The sequence below is a fragment of the Chelonoidis abingdonii genome, chromosome 14 (genome assembly GCF_003597395.2).
Source record: "Chelonoidis abingdonii isolate Lonesome George chromosome 14, CheloAbing_2.0, whole genome shotgun sequence".
In the NCBI taxonomy this organism is placed as follows: Eukaryota; Metazoa; Chordata; order Testudines; family Testudinidae; genus Chelonoidis; species Chelonoidis abingdonii.
In genome coordinates, this window is record NC_133782.1 from 21,377,326 (window position 1) to 21,395,359 (window position 18,034).

Genomic DNA, 18,034 nt, shown 5'->3' on the forward strand with positions numbered 1-18,034 from the left:
AGATCCTAGGGTTTGAGCATTTTAAAATGCAGTCTTCCTACCACACCAGCCTGCTGAACCAGACGTGAGCATCAGTTAGTTGCCACAATACCAGTCTACTGAACAGCTTATTTTGTGAAGTCTGCCTCTGCCTGAGCTGACGATACATTGCTGGTGTAAACCACTGCCAGCAGAAGGTGGGGCTTAAAAGGCCTGGCTAAAAATTAAGCAAAACCAAGAATAACTTGCTGAGTAGATTTTAATCTATTCGTGATCAACACACAGTGTTGATAGCAATTTCACTATGTGCATTTAGAAACCAGTACAGTGAAAAGTCTGTGCAACTCCGCAGTGTGGACGGAGTTATACCAATATAAAAGTGCTTATACAGAGGTAGCAAACTTTAACAATAGAAGCACCTTTATGCTGCAGGGGTCGTGCCAATTTTTAACTGTCAGTTTTGAAACTGATATACAGTAGAACCTCAGAGTTACGAACACCAGAGTTACAAAGTGACTGGTCAACCACACACTTCATTTGGAACTGGAACTATGCAATCAGGCAGCAGCAGAGACAACCTCCCCAGAAAACTGCAAATACAGTACAGTACTGTCTTAAACGTAAACTATTAAAAAAAATAAATGGAAAGCAGCATTTTTCTTCTGCATAGTAAAGTTCCAAAGCTGTATGAAATCAATGTTCAGCTGTAAACTTTTGAAAGAACCCCCATCATGTTTTGTTCAGAGTTACGAACACTTCAGAGTTATGAACAACCCCCATTCCCGAGGTGTTCGTAACTCTGAGGTTCTACTGTAACTGAATTAGTACAAACACTGTATGCAGACAAGCAATGATTACTCTACCGTATCAGCAGCTCTGGTGCAAGAATAATTGATGTGGTGTGAATTTGACTGTTTTGGGCCAGTTTCACCCTGGAGAATTGTGTTTAAAGAAAAACTAATTAAAACTGTTCAAAGGAAAAGTGTTTCAGTACTTGGGAGGTAAAGCAGTGGCTTGTGCTCGCTTACTTATGTATGTATTACATAGGAGTATATTAAACATCAATTGCCTACCTTTATGGAAGTAGAAGTCATTGTTTCGTTACTCTCATAACTCTGGTGCTGGTATTTCATTCAGCTAACTTTTCATTGCCACTTTCCATCAACAGGCTAGTCTGCTGCAGGGTAGTATATGTGAAACAAAGATCCCATTTGAATGCATGACTCAGTCTGAAACATCCAAAGTGGTAGTGAGGTAAGTTCTGTTTTTGTACTGATTTTTTTTTTTTAAACAGTGGTTGATTCACTATTACGTTAACCAACACACTTGAAAAATAAAGTTTGCCTAGTTTAATGATAGAATCTGTAGGATATCCCATTTACCTATCACACTGGAAATGCACACAAGATTATTAGCAGATTCTATAAAATGCACAGGAACCACAACCATGCTCTTAACATTTTGATGTAGTCAGTACATGACTCAGTTGCAGCTGAGAATCTGAATTAAGTCTAATGTGATTATCATAGAAATGTAGGGCTGGACAGGACCTTCAGAGGTCAACTAGTCTAGCCCCTTGTGCTGAGTCAGGCCCAAGTAAACCGAGACTATCCCTAACAGGTTTGTCTAACCCGTTCTTAAAAACCTCCAGTGATGGGGCTTCCACAACCGTCCTCGGAAGCCTGTTCAGAGCTTAACAATCAGAGTTAGCAAGTTTTTCTGAATATCTGATCTAAATCATCTTTGCTACAGATTAAGCTGATTACTTCTTGCTCATCCTCAGTGGACATGGGAGAAAGATTGATCACCATCCTCTTTCCAAAAGCCCTTAAACATGTTAAAACTTATCAGGTCCCCCCTCCCCTCAGTCTTCTTTTCTCAAGGCTACACATGTCCAGTTTTTAAAAATGTTTCCTCATAAATCAGGTTTTCGGAACCCTTTATTGCCCTCTCCTGGACTATTTTATCCACGTCTTTCCTAAAGTGTGGCACCCAGAACTCAACACAGTGCTCCAGCTGAGGCCTCACCAGTGCTGAGCAGAATGGGACAATTACCTCCCATGCCTTCCTGTTAATACAGCCCAGAATATTAGCCTTTTTTGAAACCGTGTCACATGTTGACTCATATTCAAATTATGATCCACTATAACCCCCAGATCCTTTTCAGCAGCGCTACCACCTAGCCAGTTATTCCCCATTTTGTAGTTGTGCATTTTATTTTTCCATCCTAAGTGGAGTGCTTTGCACTTGTCTTTATTGAATTTTATGTAGTTGCTCTAAGGAAATCGACTTACAATACACTTAATTACATTTGTCTAGTTAAATACCACCGTCCTTAATTTCAAGCTAAATTTACATTCTGTCGTCTTATATTAAGTTAATATTTGTCTGAACCAAAACATGACTTTTATGACACCCAAAGTCTAGATGTGTCCTCAGCTGTGATCCTAGCAAAGTTTGCTTGGGTAAAATGCTAAAGTACATACAGACACTTTATAAGCATCAAGCAGCGCTATTGATTCCTCTGCAGGTGGGTCAAGCAATTCATTTTTAGCAAAACAGTGCTGATTATCTGCTCTAGAAGGTGACTGTAAAATGGCACAATGAGATGGATTCTTTGTATGTTTCAATGACTCTGTATCAAATTTACTCAGCTGATAAGATAAAAATCACCTTTTTAATTATCTGCCAACTCTGCAAACACGACCTAGGATCTTTCTGGCTCTTGCATAATCTCCAGTAATAGAGATTCTGTAACTAGAACTCTGTTAATAATTCTGCTGAAGATGCACAAACTTGAAGAGACTCCAGATCTGTCTCCCACAGCTGAATTGGCCCCGCAGAGCCAAACAGGAGGAAGAAATAATGAAAACTTGATGCAGCAAAGTGAGTAGGTAGACAAAGAGCAGAGCTGGGAAATAAGAAGGCTAATTTTCACAGTTACCTTTAACATTATCTTTTTATAGTTTTATGGCTGTTTTTGTTGCCATTCCTAATTGACTTGACTTAGAAAGGTCGTCCCAACCTCACATGTGTCAAATAACGAGGCATAGGAAATTAGGATTGGGAGTAGGTGGCGATTGGAGTCAGATCTTTGCTGAATAGCAAAACACTTGGTTACCTAAGTATTCTGCTCACTAGTGCTAATAATCACTTGCTGCTCCTTTGCACAGGGAAAAGGCATCCCCAAAAGGTGGGATAGAAACCTCACGAAAACAGGTATTGATAATATGGAATTCACACTACAGAAAAATAAAGATCATGCCTTTTGGACTTCCAGCTTTTCCTACAGCTTTTGCAGAGCACACGGTCAGTTCTGGGGCCAAGTTCAATGCTCACTAACAGTATTTCAGGACTATTTTGTAATCTCAAACCACCGCACAAGTTAGAGTTTCTTATCAGAGTGTTTTAAATTGTTCATGAGTGTTGCTCAGGATAAGACTGGACATCAAGTCTCTGTTATATAGCTAGCTTATTTTTCCAAAGGTGTGGAGATTTACTTATTTTTGATGAACTTGCAGAAGTTAAATGCTAGTTCATCAGCTGAACTTTAAATTAAGATCCTTCCTCCTCCATATCTGACGCAATTAATTAAAAAAGAAAAAGAAAAGTAAAAGCAGGTTTTGCATAACCACTAAGAAAATTATTCACCTGATACCCATGTTTCTGTGCATGACATCAGCACAGAAAATCTGATAAGAAAGCTGGTAGATTGCCAGTTCACGTTGCTTATAACTGACAGTAATTACTTACCTGGATCTTCTAATAGGATGATAAGTCAGTTTTCAAGATCCACTTTAATTTGTGTTTTTATAGATATCACTGTGTTACTGTAAATCTTGGTAAAGTCTGGCACAAAGTCTCTGTGTAGTAGGTACTATGGGTCAGGCGCTGACTCCGTGGGTCATCCAGGGCTGGAGCACCCTTGAGGAATAAACAGTGAGTGCTGAGCACCCACTGTCAGCTCCCCCTGCACTCCCCAGCGCCTCCTGCCTGCCGGTGGGCCCCGCAGGTCAGTGCCTCCGTCTCCTTCTCTACATCTCCCATCCACCACAATCAGCTGTTTAATGGTGTGCATGCAGGAGGCTGAGAGAGGAGGACGCAGCGTGCTCGGGGGAGGGGGCAGAACTGAGCAGGAAGAAGTGAGGCAGGGAGGAGTGGGGCAGGGAAGGATGGGACCTTGGGGGAAGGGGAGAGTGAGGGCAGAGCCGGGAGTCGAGCACCACCAGCACTTTGAAAAGCCAGCGCCTATGAGTGGTCATATACTTCCAAGTGACCATGCAATCTGGAAAATACTATTTTATTCTTGTATGCAAAATCTATATTTTCCCTTGAAAAGAATGGATATTATAATCCATGTAGAAGGTTTTGAAATTCAAGTAAGTGTTGATGAGAGAAGTGCTGTAGGTAATAGATTGAAGAGGGGTTAGAGGGGAAACGGGCTGCTTCAGATTTGCTGTCCCCCTTCTGATCTGGATCAGTTTTGGCAAATTATTCATGATGCCAGCTACCGTAGACCATTTTACTGCCTTTGGCAGGTGAGCTCAGGCATGGAGCATCCAGTGTGCATATTGCAGACTGCACCAGGTAAGAGACAAGATTGCGCCTGAAGACCTGTCCAGCCCTAGCCTTCAGCAGAATATTATCTTGATCTAGAATTACTATAACTTGTGAAGAAAAGACAACACACAGTAAGATTTAAAAAAATAAAAAATAAAATGCTGTGGTGACGTCTCTTCTCCTTGATCCCCTGCACCCAGGAAAATGGCCATGTGTCGTGGAGGCGTTGCACTTCCCCAAAGAACACCTAAATGCCACTAAATAGAGTTGTCTGAACCTTTAAAGCTACAACAGTGCAGCATTCACGGGTGCCATAGGAGAGGGAATCTAAGAGATAAGTGTGTACGCTTCAGTTGCTCTCTTGATGAACCATCTTCCCTTGCAACTCTAGCTGAAAACTAAACAGACCCTGTAAAAACCATTCTAGAGAAAAAAAGCGACACAAGACACTAACAGATTTGGTGTAGATTGGGTGAACTACTGCAAGGACGGCCAAAGTGCAACACTCGGACTGTAGCCCTGCCCCTCTGCTCAGCACTGCATCTGACATTTCCACGTGCAAGGCCCCCTCTGGACTTAGTGCGCAGTGTAGTCCTCTGCTTACAATTGCCTGCTTTCATGGGCTCCTCTTCTTGCTAGCAATTGATAGGGCAGAGGTGGGAGAGGAGCCTGTATGAAGAAACAGGGTGATTTGGACCATAAGCAGCCAGACACAGCCCAATGTCAAAGCAAAAGTCACCCAACTGCGGCCTGGAATCTCAATATTATGACTGTGTATGGCTCACATATCTAATTCTCCTTTCTACACAATCATTTGGACAAAAAGCAAAACAATCAAATTCATTATCGCCAGCTTTTTCAGTTAAATATTGAAATGATTTGTCTTGTGAAGCAATTAAAGTACCATAACAATTACCATCAGAATGTAAAGTGTATGTGTTCTGTCTAGTGCAAAGCTTAGTAACTCTTCTCTCTTCTCTTCCTCAGGTTCAATGGCAAATCTAAACATTTGTCAACACTTGAAAAATATTCCTTTGGACAGCATGGATTTGCTGGAATCTAGAGTTCAGAACACTTGCAAAGAACAGCGCTTTATTTTTTAAAGCATTAATTACCTGGATTGGTTGCAGCGATGGCTAGCAAAAGAAAATCCACAACTCCTTGCATGATACCGGTAAAAACAATGGTGCTGCAGGAGAGGGAATCAGATGCTGTGGAAGATAATCATGAAGGAACTCAACAGCACATGCCTCCTGAACCTCCGGAAGCTGGTGATGCTGTTATTAACAATAGCAGCAATAATGCAACATTGTATAATGGGCATCGCAGTATTATGGATGGTGATACGTACTTGTGTAAGTATTGCGATTTTGGATCTCAAGATGTTAATCATTTCTTTGGACACATGGATTCTGAGCACTTAGACTTCAGCAAAGACCCCTCGTTTGTATGTGTTGAGTGCAGTTTTCTGGTACAAAGCCACAAAGGGCTTTTGCATCACAATGCCGAGTGCCACAGTGGTGAAACTAGCTTCCTCTGGAATGTGGCTAAGCAGGATAATCATACGACAGTGGAGCAGAGTATCTCTAATGCCACCAGCAACCAAGACCTTCCAGGAGAATTCTGTGACGAGGGGGTAGATGGTCAAGCTGAAATCATCATCACCAAAACTCCCATTATGAAGATAATGAAAGGTAAGCCCGAGACCAAAAAAATTCACATGCTGAAGGAGAATGTATCAAATCAGCCAGGCAATGACTTGGCGATGAAAAATGGTGACCATTCATTCACCAATGGGTCTTTGCCAGCCAGCCAGTCAACGGCCAGCTCAGCAAAATCATCTCACATAGTCAATGGCTCCATATTAGGAAACGTGCCTGTTTTGCAGGCAGGCGTTGCACAACTTGTGTCATTGCAGCAGCAGCAGCAGCCGCAGCTGCACCAGGACCTACCCACGTCCAAATCCCTTCCTAAAGTGATGATTCCTCTGAGCAGCATTCCCACATACAATGCAGCCATGGATTCCAACAGCTTCCTGAAAAATACCTTCCATAAGTTTCCCTATCCTACAAAAGCTGAGCTTTGCTATTTGACTGTCGTGACCAAGTACCCAGAAGAGCAGCTTAAGATCTGGTTTACTGCCCAGAGGTTGAAACAAGGCATTAGCTGGTCCCCAGAGGAGATAGAAGATGCACGGAAAAAAATGTTCAACACGGTTATTCAGTCTGTACCGCAGCCCACTATCACAGTTTTAAATACACCTCTAGTTGCAAATACGAGCAATGTCCAGCATCTCATTCAGGCCACTCTGCCTGGTCACATGGTCGGGCAACCAGAAGGAACGGGAGGGTTACTCGTTACACAACCAGTAATGACAAATGGATTAAAAGGAAGCAGCTCGTCTCTCACGTTAGCAGTGACATCTATTCCCAAGCTCCAACCCATTACACAACACAATAATGCGTGTTCGAGCAGCGCATCAGCTGTGAAGGTGGTCAACACAGCTCAGTCTCTGCTGACTGCATGCCCAAGCATATCTTCACAAGCTTTCATGGATCCCAGCATCTACAAAAATAAGAAGTCCCACGAGCAGCTGTCTGCACTGAAAGACAGCTTCTGCAGGAATCAGTTCCCTGGCCACACTGAAGTTGAGCATCTGACCAAAATTACAGGCCTTACTACTAGGGAGGTTCGAAAGTGGTTTAGTGATAGGAGATATCATTACAGGAATATGAAAGGCAGTAGAGCCATGTTTGCTGGAGATAATACAATAATTATTGACTCCGTGCCTGACATTACCTTCACTGTGTCACCAAAAGAGATTGACTTAACCTCTACGACACCAGCCATGCCTGTGGCTCATCACCAAACAAGGCGACAGTCCTGGCATCAAACGCCCGACTTCACCCCAACGAAATACAAAGAGAGAGCACCAGAGCAGCTCAAGGCTTTGGAAGGCAGTTTTGCACAAAACCGTTTTCCTCCAGAGGAAGAAGTGGACCGTTTGAGGAGTGAAACAAAAATGACCAGGAGAGAAATTGATAGCTGGTTTTCAGAGAGGAGGAAAAAAAAGGCGATGGAGGAAAATAAAAAAGCAGAAGAAATGGTCCAGCAAGAGGAGGAGGATGCTGACAATAATTGTGGAGAAGAGGAAGACTCCTCAGATGAACTGAGGGTCTCAAGAGAAAATGGTTCATTAGACACCCCAAGCAGCAATCAAACTTCACTGGAGCGGAAAGTTAGTCCTATTAAAATCAATCTGAAGAAGCTTAGAGTGACTGAGTCAAATGACAAAAATGAATTGCCAGAGGTAGGTGCAAATGAACAAGGGGACAACAGTTCTAGCAGGCCACCTACCCCCGCAAAAACCAAACTGAACTTCAAAAAAACAGCCCAACAGCGGCATTTGCTTAAACAAATGTTCGTAAAGACACAGCGACCAACAAATCAAGAATATGACGCCATAGTTGCTCAGACAGGCCTGCCCCGGGCTGAGATAATTCGTTGGTTTGGGGACAGCCGGTATGGGTTAAAAAATGGCCAGCTGAAATGGTATGAGAACTACCGGCGGGGTATCTTCCCTCCAGGCTTAGCGGCGATCAGCCCAGCTAGCAAAGAGATCCTAGAGGACTATTACAAAAAGCACAAGATGCTGTATGAAGATGACCTTCAGAGTTTGTGTGAGAGAACTCAACTGAATTCACAGCAGGTTAGGGTGTGGTTTGCTGTAAAGGCGGACGAAGAAACCCGGACTGTGTCTGACACGGGAAGCGAAGATCGATACTCGGGCACGGGTGAACAAGCAGGAAGCCAAAAAGGGACATGCGATGCCAGTTCGGAGGTATCTGAGAATAGCGAATCTTGGGAGCCCAGTGGCCAGGAAGGCCATTCGGAACTCTTTGATACATTTAGCCAGCAACCTGCAGTTCAGCTTGGTAAGAAACTGATTGATGTTTTGGCTGCTTCACGTAGCTTACCTGTTGTAAATAGGGTCATTCCAGCACCAAGAAGCGAAGTCAGAATGACACTGAACATTGACTGACTAGCAGTTGACACTTGTGGGGTTTAATGCCCAGGATTTATTGTTACAGATTTACTTGGTGGCAGAGCTGATCTGGAGGGGGTGAAAAAAGCCAGGGCATGGTTATGATTAAACTGATTCAGAAAAGAAAGTCAGGAGTGATGGGGCAAAAGGTGCAACCCTTGGTACCCCTCTAGTCATGCTTGTCTTTTATTTAGCTCCCAGAGTTCAGACACCAGCGCTGCTGAGACATAGAACCCTATCACAGAAGTTAAGCAGGGATAAAACCAAGCAGAGAATCTAGTCCATCCTTCTGCCAGGAGAGGATTGCTTTACATAGGGCGACTGTCTGGGAGGCAGGTGGCCTGGCTTCTGTTTGTTTCCCAGCTGTGCGACTTTGGGCCTGTCCCATCCCGCCTCCACACACACACACTTTTTGTACAGTGTCTTAAGGTCTCTGCATGGAAAACGCTGTAAGCACAAAGTACATAGAGCACTGCAAGACGCGCCCGTGTGAAAGTCAGACACTGATCTGAGGGAAGAGCACTGAGAGGCGAGGTTTCCAGTGGAGCTGTGCTGAAATGGCATTGGCTGCCAGCTGCCCTAACACCCATTCCAGGACTCCTCCTGGAAACAGGGTTGCTTCTAAGCCCAACATGGATTCTTCGGACAAGGTAATACGGGGAGGCCCCTTTTTGGCAGAGTGCTGCCGGATGGGTGAGGATGCACTCTCCCTCCTCACCCAGCAGAGCCCCAGCCATCTCCTTGAGGATCCTCAGCAGCTGGACAGTTTTCTGAACTAAACCTCGCTAAAGCACAGAGGCCCAGCAGATCAGGCTGAAGCCAGGCTCCTGCCTGCCACGCAACTGTGCTAAGTTTAGAGGCCTTTAAAGAATTAAGTTCCAATCTTTAGTGGTTTCCCCCCTTCAAAGTTTTTTTTTAAACACAATTTCTAGAGGAGGGTTGGGTTTTAAAGGGACCCTGCTCTTGTGCTGATTGAAAGGCTGATGAGGGCTTGTCTACACTTACCGGAGGATCGACAGTTGATTTAGCGGGTCTAGTGAAGACCCGCTAAATCAACCGCAGCTCACTCTCCCGTCGACTCCTGTGCTTCACCGGATCGAGACGAGTCAGGGGAGTTGATGGGAGAGCATCTCCCATCAACATCTCGTAGTGTGGACCCCGCGGTAAATAGATCTAAGCTATGTCAACTTGAGTTACGCTGGTCACCTAACTCAAATTGCATAGCTTAGATCGACTTTTCCCTGTAATGTAGACACATTACCTTCACATTGGTGCATATAACAAAATTCATGTGGCAGGGTGGGGCTGAGGGGTTTGGAGTATGGGAAAGGGCTCAGAGGCAGGGGGTGAGTGGGGTGCAGGCTCTGGGGTGGGGCTGGGAGCTTCAGAGGGCTCAGGATTGGGGCAAAGGGTTGGGGTGTGGGGGTGCTGGCTCTGGGGTGGGGCCTGGGATGAGGAGTTTGGGGTGCAGGCTGCCCAGGGGCTGTAGTGGGGAGAGAGGACTCACCCCCCAGCCCTCTCGCTACAGCAGCTCTGGCTGGGGGAGAGGTGCCTCTCCCCGGCTGCGGCAGTTCCGGCTGGGCTGGGCTGGGCTGGGCTGAAGGAGGAGCTCCTCTTCCCCGCAGCTCCGGTGGGCCTGGGCCAGGGCGAGGGAGGGGCACCACTCCCCTGGCGTAGCACACCTGGGGCAGGTCCATGCTGGGATCGGCAGGGAGAAGCACCTCTCCCCACTGCAGCCCTGAACCCCTGTGCAGAGCTTAATAGGCAGTTGCGTGGGCACACAGCTGCTTAGAGGGAACTTAGGTGTTGAGAGCCATTGAACCAAACTGTAAACCCTGTATATAATGGAACCCACTTCCAGCCAGGGAGTGCTGCAGCACCCCCAGTACCGCTAGTTCCAGCACCTATGCAGCCATCCTCCATCTTGTTAGATCTCTGGAACACGGTGGTCCAGAGAAGGACTCACTTAACTACCACAAACTTCTGCCATAGGAGGTGGCATCCTGCCAACTGCCACAGCTGCCTGGGTGTAGCTACTGCTTCCTTCCTGCCCCCATGCAATTTCTAGCCTTCACGCCAGCCCTGTTCCTTCCTCCTCACAGCAGGATCCTGTTCTGTAGCTTCATTTTACAATGCAACCAGCTGTTGCTCAAAGCAAGCTCTTCCAGCAGAAGAGGCCTCAGTGTTACATGCTGATTTTGTAAGCATGTGACGTGTATTCTGACACTTGCGTATGTTGTCTCTTTCAGAAACAGATTGACCTTAAACTTCCAGCTCTGAAGGATCTGCGATTACATTTGAGAAGAGTGTAAATCCATGGGCCTGATACAAATCTCAGTAGCAGGGAGTGGTGGTGTAAAAGCACTGCTGTAATGAGACCTTTCAGTACAGCACATCAGAGAGGGAGAGCAAGAGAATTGGGCTCTGCAGTGCCTTCTGCAGCCTAATCTAGAATTTTACTCACCAGCTGGCCAAAGCAGGGCATCAGTAAGATCTTCTCACTCTTGTGACGTAGGATGCTGTTGTTTCCTTTCAGATTTCATATTCATATAATGGAACCAACTTTTGACATGCAGACAGCCGCCTCGACAAGCGTAATGAATTTTGGACATTGATTGTGTAAACGTATTTTTTGCATAGAAATGGACTATCATGGCACAATACATTTTTATCTTCAGCTGTTTGTAATATGTTTGTTCTCTAACGGTTGGCAGTGTTGCATACATCCCCGACTCTTGGGTCGCTAGATCAGGGAATGGTGGATACCATCATGAGTGTCAGTGTGTGTGTCAGAGCAAGAGAGGAGAAGATCCGAGAAGCAACATGCCAGTCTTCGTATCAAGAACAGGATGAATTCAGTGGGGGGGATGTAGATTTCTTTCGCTGGGGATAGGGGTGGAATAAGCTATTGTACACCCTCCAATATCCAGTGGGGGTCGGGATCCTGCAAAGGTCAGGAGATAGAGTTGGATATAATCTGTCCCCCTACTGCCTGGAGTAATTTTATTTCTTTTACGCGAGGCAGTGGAATGTAACACAGCCGATTACTCTCCAAGCCTCACGTTAATTACTGAGAACTAGCACTTAATGTTTCCATCCTGCCCTGGAACCCCTTTCATTGTTTATATAGAGAACAAACTGTTCTTCAGAGAACAAATACAGACAAAAAATTGGCTTTCTGCTAACGTTTCAAGTCATCCTTGTCTAGTAGGCCTCCATTAGGCAGGCAACCAGTTTTATAGACAGGAAGCTTGCTTGTTACAACACTAGTTGAATTAGATTCCTTCTCTTGTCCCACTGTGCTAATGCTGTTAACCTACACTCATTGGTCCAGGTCACCTTCCTAGTTCTCCAACTGTAGTCCTGTCTTTCTGTGAACTAGACAATAAATACGTTGCAAACTAGTTTTTAGTTATCTGGTATATTAAGTGCTCACTTAATTATATCCCTTTTTAATATGTATATGTCTACAATGTCTTGGGCCATTACTGCCTTAAAGCAGCTTCTTTATTATTTTTGATTCTACTGTAATTGTTCTTAATGTGGAAGGCTTTATTCTCAGTGATAGGAGATATTTATTAAATGGGTGAGTTTCAAGCTCTAAGTGACCTGATCCAGTGTCAGTTTGTAAAGAGGGGTTGGTATTTTTAAATCTCTCCTGGCGTCTCTTCCAAAGGTAGCATTTGATTTCTACCTTAAGTCATCTTCTTGAATAGCATTCCCCTTTCCTCGTGCCCTTATTTAGAAGGCCTCACTATTCAGTAATTAAGACGAGTAGCTCTCTTTAGTCATAGCATTGTTCGGGAACACAAGGACTCTAGCAGGACACCTACACCTGTTAGTTCAGTCGGTGGCAGTTCAGAGAACCGCGTTGATAGAATAGCATTTCTCCTTATGCAGAAGACAGCATTGCAACTGTACAGGTCACATTAAACCTTTGTTAGAGGCATACCAGCAACAGTAACCAGCCTCTCAATGGTGTGAGCTCAACATTTGCAAGGCTGAGCTCCTACGTTCTGATGAGCCGAGATGTCTGTTCCACAATGGCTGCTGGTGCCTCTATTTACATAGTCCCCGCAACTGTCATCTTGTATACCCTGAAACAGCAAGAGATGGGAGGGAGAAGAACTAGAAATGTCTAGCACTGACCATTACTCTTGATGCTACTGCTGGGAATCTGGTGACCCAAGAGTATGGCTGCATGTACAGTGTTAACTGCAGAGAACAAATACTGGTAAGTCATTTACTCTCTAGTGTCTATATACATGCAGGAGTATTTAAATATGCACATGTACTGTTCAAATGCACAATTTTTACTGCATAAGATGTACATTCAAAAGGTACACTTTACTGAGTGCTATATAAAGATGTTGGAAACACAGTTTGCCCCTTCAAGGTGACTTTGTTGGCATACACTTAGAAAGAGCCATCTCCAGGCCACTGAAGGAAATGTTCAATCATCACCCTGTGAATGGGTTTCTGAAATCTTTCTTTCCAGGCACTGGCTGAATTTTTTTGCAGCTGGATTTTAGTCCGCCAGTAGCCCAGAAAATAAAAGGAAAAGGAAAAGTCTAGTCAGCTGAAGGGAATTTGGCCATGGTGTACCCAGAAAAACCCAGCCTTGAAGGGTTAAAGCTGCTAAATGCTTGTTTGTGGATGTGTAAAGACATCAGGCTATTTAGTCTTTTTTTGTTAGAGGAATTTTCAAATATGCTTCCGTGCAGCCTGGCTTTCCTAAAGTGAATGGAATTGCACCTCTCTGGGCATGGTGAAGGTGGGAGTGATAAAATGGGTCTGGGATAAAGCTTCTGAACCAGACACCAAAAGAAGCCTGGTTCCTTTTTAATCTCCCACGTGTTTATTACCAACACATTTTTAGTTGGTATTTCCAAAAGGGTTTGTTATAAAGAAGGGAGAGCTACTGTCATCCATGGTTCATCTAACGCAGTGGTCTCAAACTTTTGTGCTGGTGACCCCTTTCACATAGCAAGCCTCTGACTGTGACCCCCCTTATAAAATTAAAAACACTTTTTAAAATATATTTAACGCCATTATAAATGCTGGATGCAAAGCAGGGTTTGGGGTGGAGGCTGATAGCTCGCAACCCCCATGTAATAACTTCACGACCCCCTGAGGGGTCCTGACCCCCAGTTTGAGAACCCCTGATCTAATGCCTCTGTTAAATAGGTTGACATGAAGTAGGCACTAATACCAAAATACATAGGATTTGTTGCAGGACATTAGAAGTGTGCTTGCACCTGAAACTGAAACAATTGTGGACCAACTCTTGGTCACTGTGAAGTGGTTTGACAGTCCCATCAGCAGCACTTCTGCACCTGGTGTTGCAGGAAATACCACCACAATTTTGCACCTAGACAGTATTAACTTTTGTCATCCTCTAATCAACCATCATTGTCACTTGGACTAGATAAAAGGAGAGAATGGGCTAGATAGAGTGGTGAGCTAGCATTTACTTATTAGGAGAGAAAATTTTTAAAAACTAATTTCTCCAACTCCCTCAGCTAAAAGTGAGCCTATGTTCACTCAGATTTGATGGTTGCACAGCTGTAAAAATTCTTTTTATCTTCAGTCTTATGTTGTTGCTTCCATCTCACTAACATTAGGCTTCTGTATAGGATGTGGGCTGGCTTAATACCAGAAACTCAAGTGCTTAGTTACCTGCTATCCAGATTAATATCCAGTCATGTCTCATCTTAAAAAGAACCGTAGGTTTTCCTGGTTCTAGGAATAGAATTGGCTTGCTAGTTATTAAGAGCAGTGATCTGCTAGACAAGGCTCTGATTTTTTGGCTAGCATCCTGGATGTTTTTTTCAAAAACACTATAAAATTTAATTATACCTGGTTCCTCAACTTAGTTCCTAGTTCCAGTTTCACAAGGGAGTCATTGGGATAGCGGCTTGGTTAGTCAGTGCTTCATGTACAGAGGGCATTTGCAGCTGCCTGCATTTGAGTTACCTGCAGGTGTCCAGCCTAACAGGTGACTGTGTTAACAACTTTGGTATTTGATCGTGAATTGGAAATATACTCCCCAAGCTGCATCTCTGTAACTCTTAGAAGTGTAGTGTTTGAATCAGACTTATCAGTACTAGTAGGTGGTGGTGAAGAATCATAGAATATCAGGGTTGGAAGAGACCTCAGGAGGTCATCTAGTCCAACCCCCTGCTCAAAGCAGGACCAATCTCCAACTACATCATACCAGCCAGGGCTTTGTCAAGCCTGACCTTAAAAACCTCTAAGGAACAAGATTCCACCACCTCCCTAGGTAACCCATTCCAGTGCTTCACCGGTTGCTCTCCCTTCCCTGCTGACCACTTGCTGCACAGCACTGCAAGGACTCGAACAGGAGAGAATATGTCCTATCGGATTGCTTTTGGGGGGCTAATACAGGCTGGAAAGGCTGGGGATAGCCAAACTGTGGAAAACGGAGAACAAGGAGTAAAATTAGGGGATACTATAGTGATGCCCTGGTATAAAATAGCTGGAGAGGGATGGCTGTACAGCTGCTGCCCGATTTTCAAAGAGATTGAGTATTGACAGTTCCCATTGACTTCAGCTAGAGCTGTGGACACTTAGCAATTCTGCAAATCGGGCCCCTAAATGAAGCCGAGTTCCAAACGTGGCACAGTGGGATGGACACAGCCCTATGACACTCCATGCTTGCTTAGCCTTGCTATAATGCAGCGATCTGCAGAGAGCTTGCACCTGATGTTTGAGTTATTTAAAGCAGAATGGTCTATCCCTTCTGCAGCGGCCTTTGTGTATCATTTCCAAGGCAAATGTTTCACAGCATGAGAATCAATCAGCAAAGACAGGGCACAATGGCAGCTGTGGTATGAAACTAAATAGGTTGGGTATCTAGTTTAACAATGCTTATGTGATGGCATGACTTGCAGTGAGAGGCACAGTGACAAGACACCACATTCTCTTGTATTTGCTGTTGGGGCCAGCTCTTGATCTATACATTCAGGAGGAGGAGGATCTGGAAGACTGAATAGCAGTTTCGCTTTTCCACACAGAGCAGCAATTCTTGATGATTGGAAACTTTAAAAACCTGTCCCCCAAATAAAGCTGGAACAATTGATCATAGAGCCTGACTAGAAGATGAAATGTTGTGGCTAAGTTCAGATGGTAAGACGTTTTTCAGAACTTGGCACAGGTCAGCAGGTGAGAGATGGGAATACTGTACCTTCACATGGCTGTATTCATAGTTACAGTGATAGTGTTAAACTCGTCTCTCCCTACTTCCCAGTGAAACCGTGTTTTAAATTTGTGAAACCAGTTCCTAAGACAGGGAACCGTATTGACCTAACCTCAAACATGTAAGCATCAGTTGAAGCAGCCAGCATGAAAAGGGGATTGACTCTCTTTCCCAGGGTAGTTCCTGCTGTGTCCATTACTGCAACGGGATCTGCCAGGAATTTCAGACTAGCGCCACAAAAGCTTGAAGACAAACAGGAAAACAAATTAACTGAACTCTTTCAGATGCAGCAGAGATCTATTACACTTGTCCTCATTTCAGCAAAGAGCATATGGCGCCACTTGGTCACTGATTTGAACTGGCCTTAAGCAAATCTCTCCTGTCCTGGTAGATGGGTGGTAGTACCCGTATGCTGTTCGCTGGTGCCAGTGAAGAGAGCAGGGTAGAAATCTTCTTGATAAAGTTGCACTTTTGCTCAGCCCCCATCTGATTATTTTTGTCAGGAATTTTTCACCCCATATAGGTAGCACGGCACTAAAAGTCAGGCTTTGGGAACACGCTGCTTCTCATCAGACCACGCAATCAACATATGGTGTCTTGTTTAAAATCATCCTGATGCTGAGTGACCTGGGATTCTATGTGGATTTATCCAAAGGAAACTAGAATTGGAGCTGCAATGGGACCTTTCATAAGGGTAGCCTTGTGGCTAGGGACAGAGAAAAGGCTTGGCTGTCGTCTTTGTAAGGGGGGTAGGGGAGGAGGGCAGGAGGGGGAGTTATTTTGGATTTTTTTTTAAGACCATAATTAGGAGATTTAACATGGCAACTGCGTGAGAAGGTAGTTTTTACTTTTGGTGAAGGTTTTAAAGAGAAAAACAAAGCTGCCTGTGACTGTGAGCTATAGTTATTACTAGTACTAGGGTCACTTGCCCCTGCGATGGACTTTACAAGCTCTTATTCTGTGGGTGAGAGCTCCCTTTAGCAACAGTGCCACTTCTGAGAAGTGAACCACAAGTTTCCCTTACTTTTGTATATGTGGAGAGGGGCGGGGGGAGCTTGCTTGTACAGTTTGGTGAAAAGAAATGAGACCTTTTCAGATGTTCCTAAATAAAGAGCATAAAACATGAACAGGAGCGGTGTGGTGGTGTCTGTATCAGTTGGAACGGTGGGATTAAAGGGCCAGGCATGTTACCTTGCGCTTTGCCCAGAGCTGCTGCACAGCGGCTTTTCGTTACAACTCTCTTTTCAAAGCCAGTGGTTTGGGCCCGGTGAGGTGTCCTGCCCAGCTTTCAGCACGTGGAGTCCAACAGGACGAGCATGCCTGGTGGAACGGCAGCTGGGTCCTGAAGGGGGAAGCACTCTTCTCAGAGGTAAGCCTCTAGGACAGATAACCCTCTGGAGTCCACAGGGATTTGGCTGTGCCAGACCATCCGGGGGCAAGGTCACTTCAGTCCTCTGCATCAGACACACACGCTTCCAGATTTACATCAGTAAAAATCGCCACTTAAATATAAAAGCGGCCATGACTTTCGATCTGCTGCCCCATTGTGTCACCAAAGCCAGAGACCTGATGGCTGACTGTAAATCAGCTTCCAGAGAGCACATGGGCAGGGACAGCCTTGAAGGCAGGAGAGGGGTGTGTGGGTTTTAGTTCACATTGATGTACCAGTTAGGATCACCCCAGCTAACAGCATTCAGTCTGCCTGCCTTCCAATCGCTAGTCTGTTCCAACAAGCAACGGGTCCTGAAACACAGGGTAGTAAGGTAGTATGGGCCAGCGCTGATGCATCTGATTTGCCAGACTCTGTACCTCACAATCTCCTAACTCCTCTCCCTGTTTTAAAAACAAGAATCCATTGAGACACCAAGGTCTGCTTTGCCTTCAGTTCTGATGTCACCCCCTCCCAGCGAGCCTGGCTACTCCTGGGAGTTCAGTTTGCCCAACAGAGCATGAAGACACACATTGGCAGTGCCCAACGCCCAGCAGCAAAGCTGGTAAAGTCCCCCACATAGACTTAACAGAAAGTGATAGCTCCTGGGGCGCATGGGAGGGTCTCAAACGCTCAAGGACTGCATTGGTCCATGGAATCGAATAACTTACGCATTGTGCACTCTGCCATCCCTCTGGAAAACAGCATGACAGAATTTTCTCAAGCAGCCTGGTCCAGCCTTTGCAGGATCCATATTCCTCTGCAGCCTTCCTAGGTGGCTCGCTCTACGTTCTCCCTGAAT

The 18,034-nt window shown here is 44.9% G+C and overlaps 1 protein-coding gene across 1 annotated transcript; it reads left to right on the top strand.

Moving 5' to 3' along the window:
- The first annotated feature begins 51 nt into the window (after positions 1 to 51).
- ZHX3 (zinc fingers and homeoboxes 3) lies at positions 52 to 16,930 on the top strand. The gene is made up of 4 exons (XM_032767334.2): positions 52 to 176; positions 1,148 to 1,233; positions 5,527 to 8,474; positions 10,834 to 16,930. The coding sequence occupies exons 3-4, from the start codon at positions 5,672 to 5,674 to the stop codon at positions 10,842 to 10,844; spliced, it is 2,814 nt and encodes a 937-aa protein (XP_032623225.1). The 5' UTR covers positions 52 to 176; positions 1,148 to 1,233; positions 5,527 to 5,671; the 3' UTR covers positions 10,845 to 16,930.
- The last annotated feature ends 1,104 nt before the right edge of the window (positions 16,931 to 18,034 follow it).

Coding starts and splice junctions, on each gene's coding strand:
- ZHX3 (XM_032767334.2), top strand. CDS start 5,672: ATGGCTAGCAAAAGAAAATCCACAACTCCTTGCATGATACCGGTAAAA.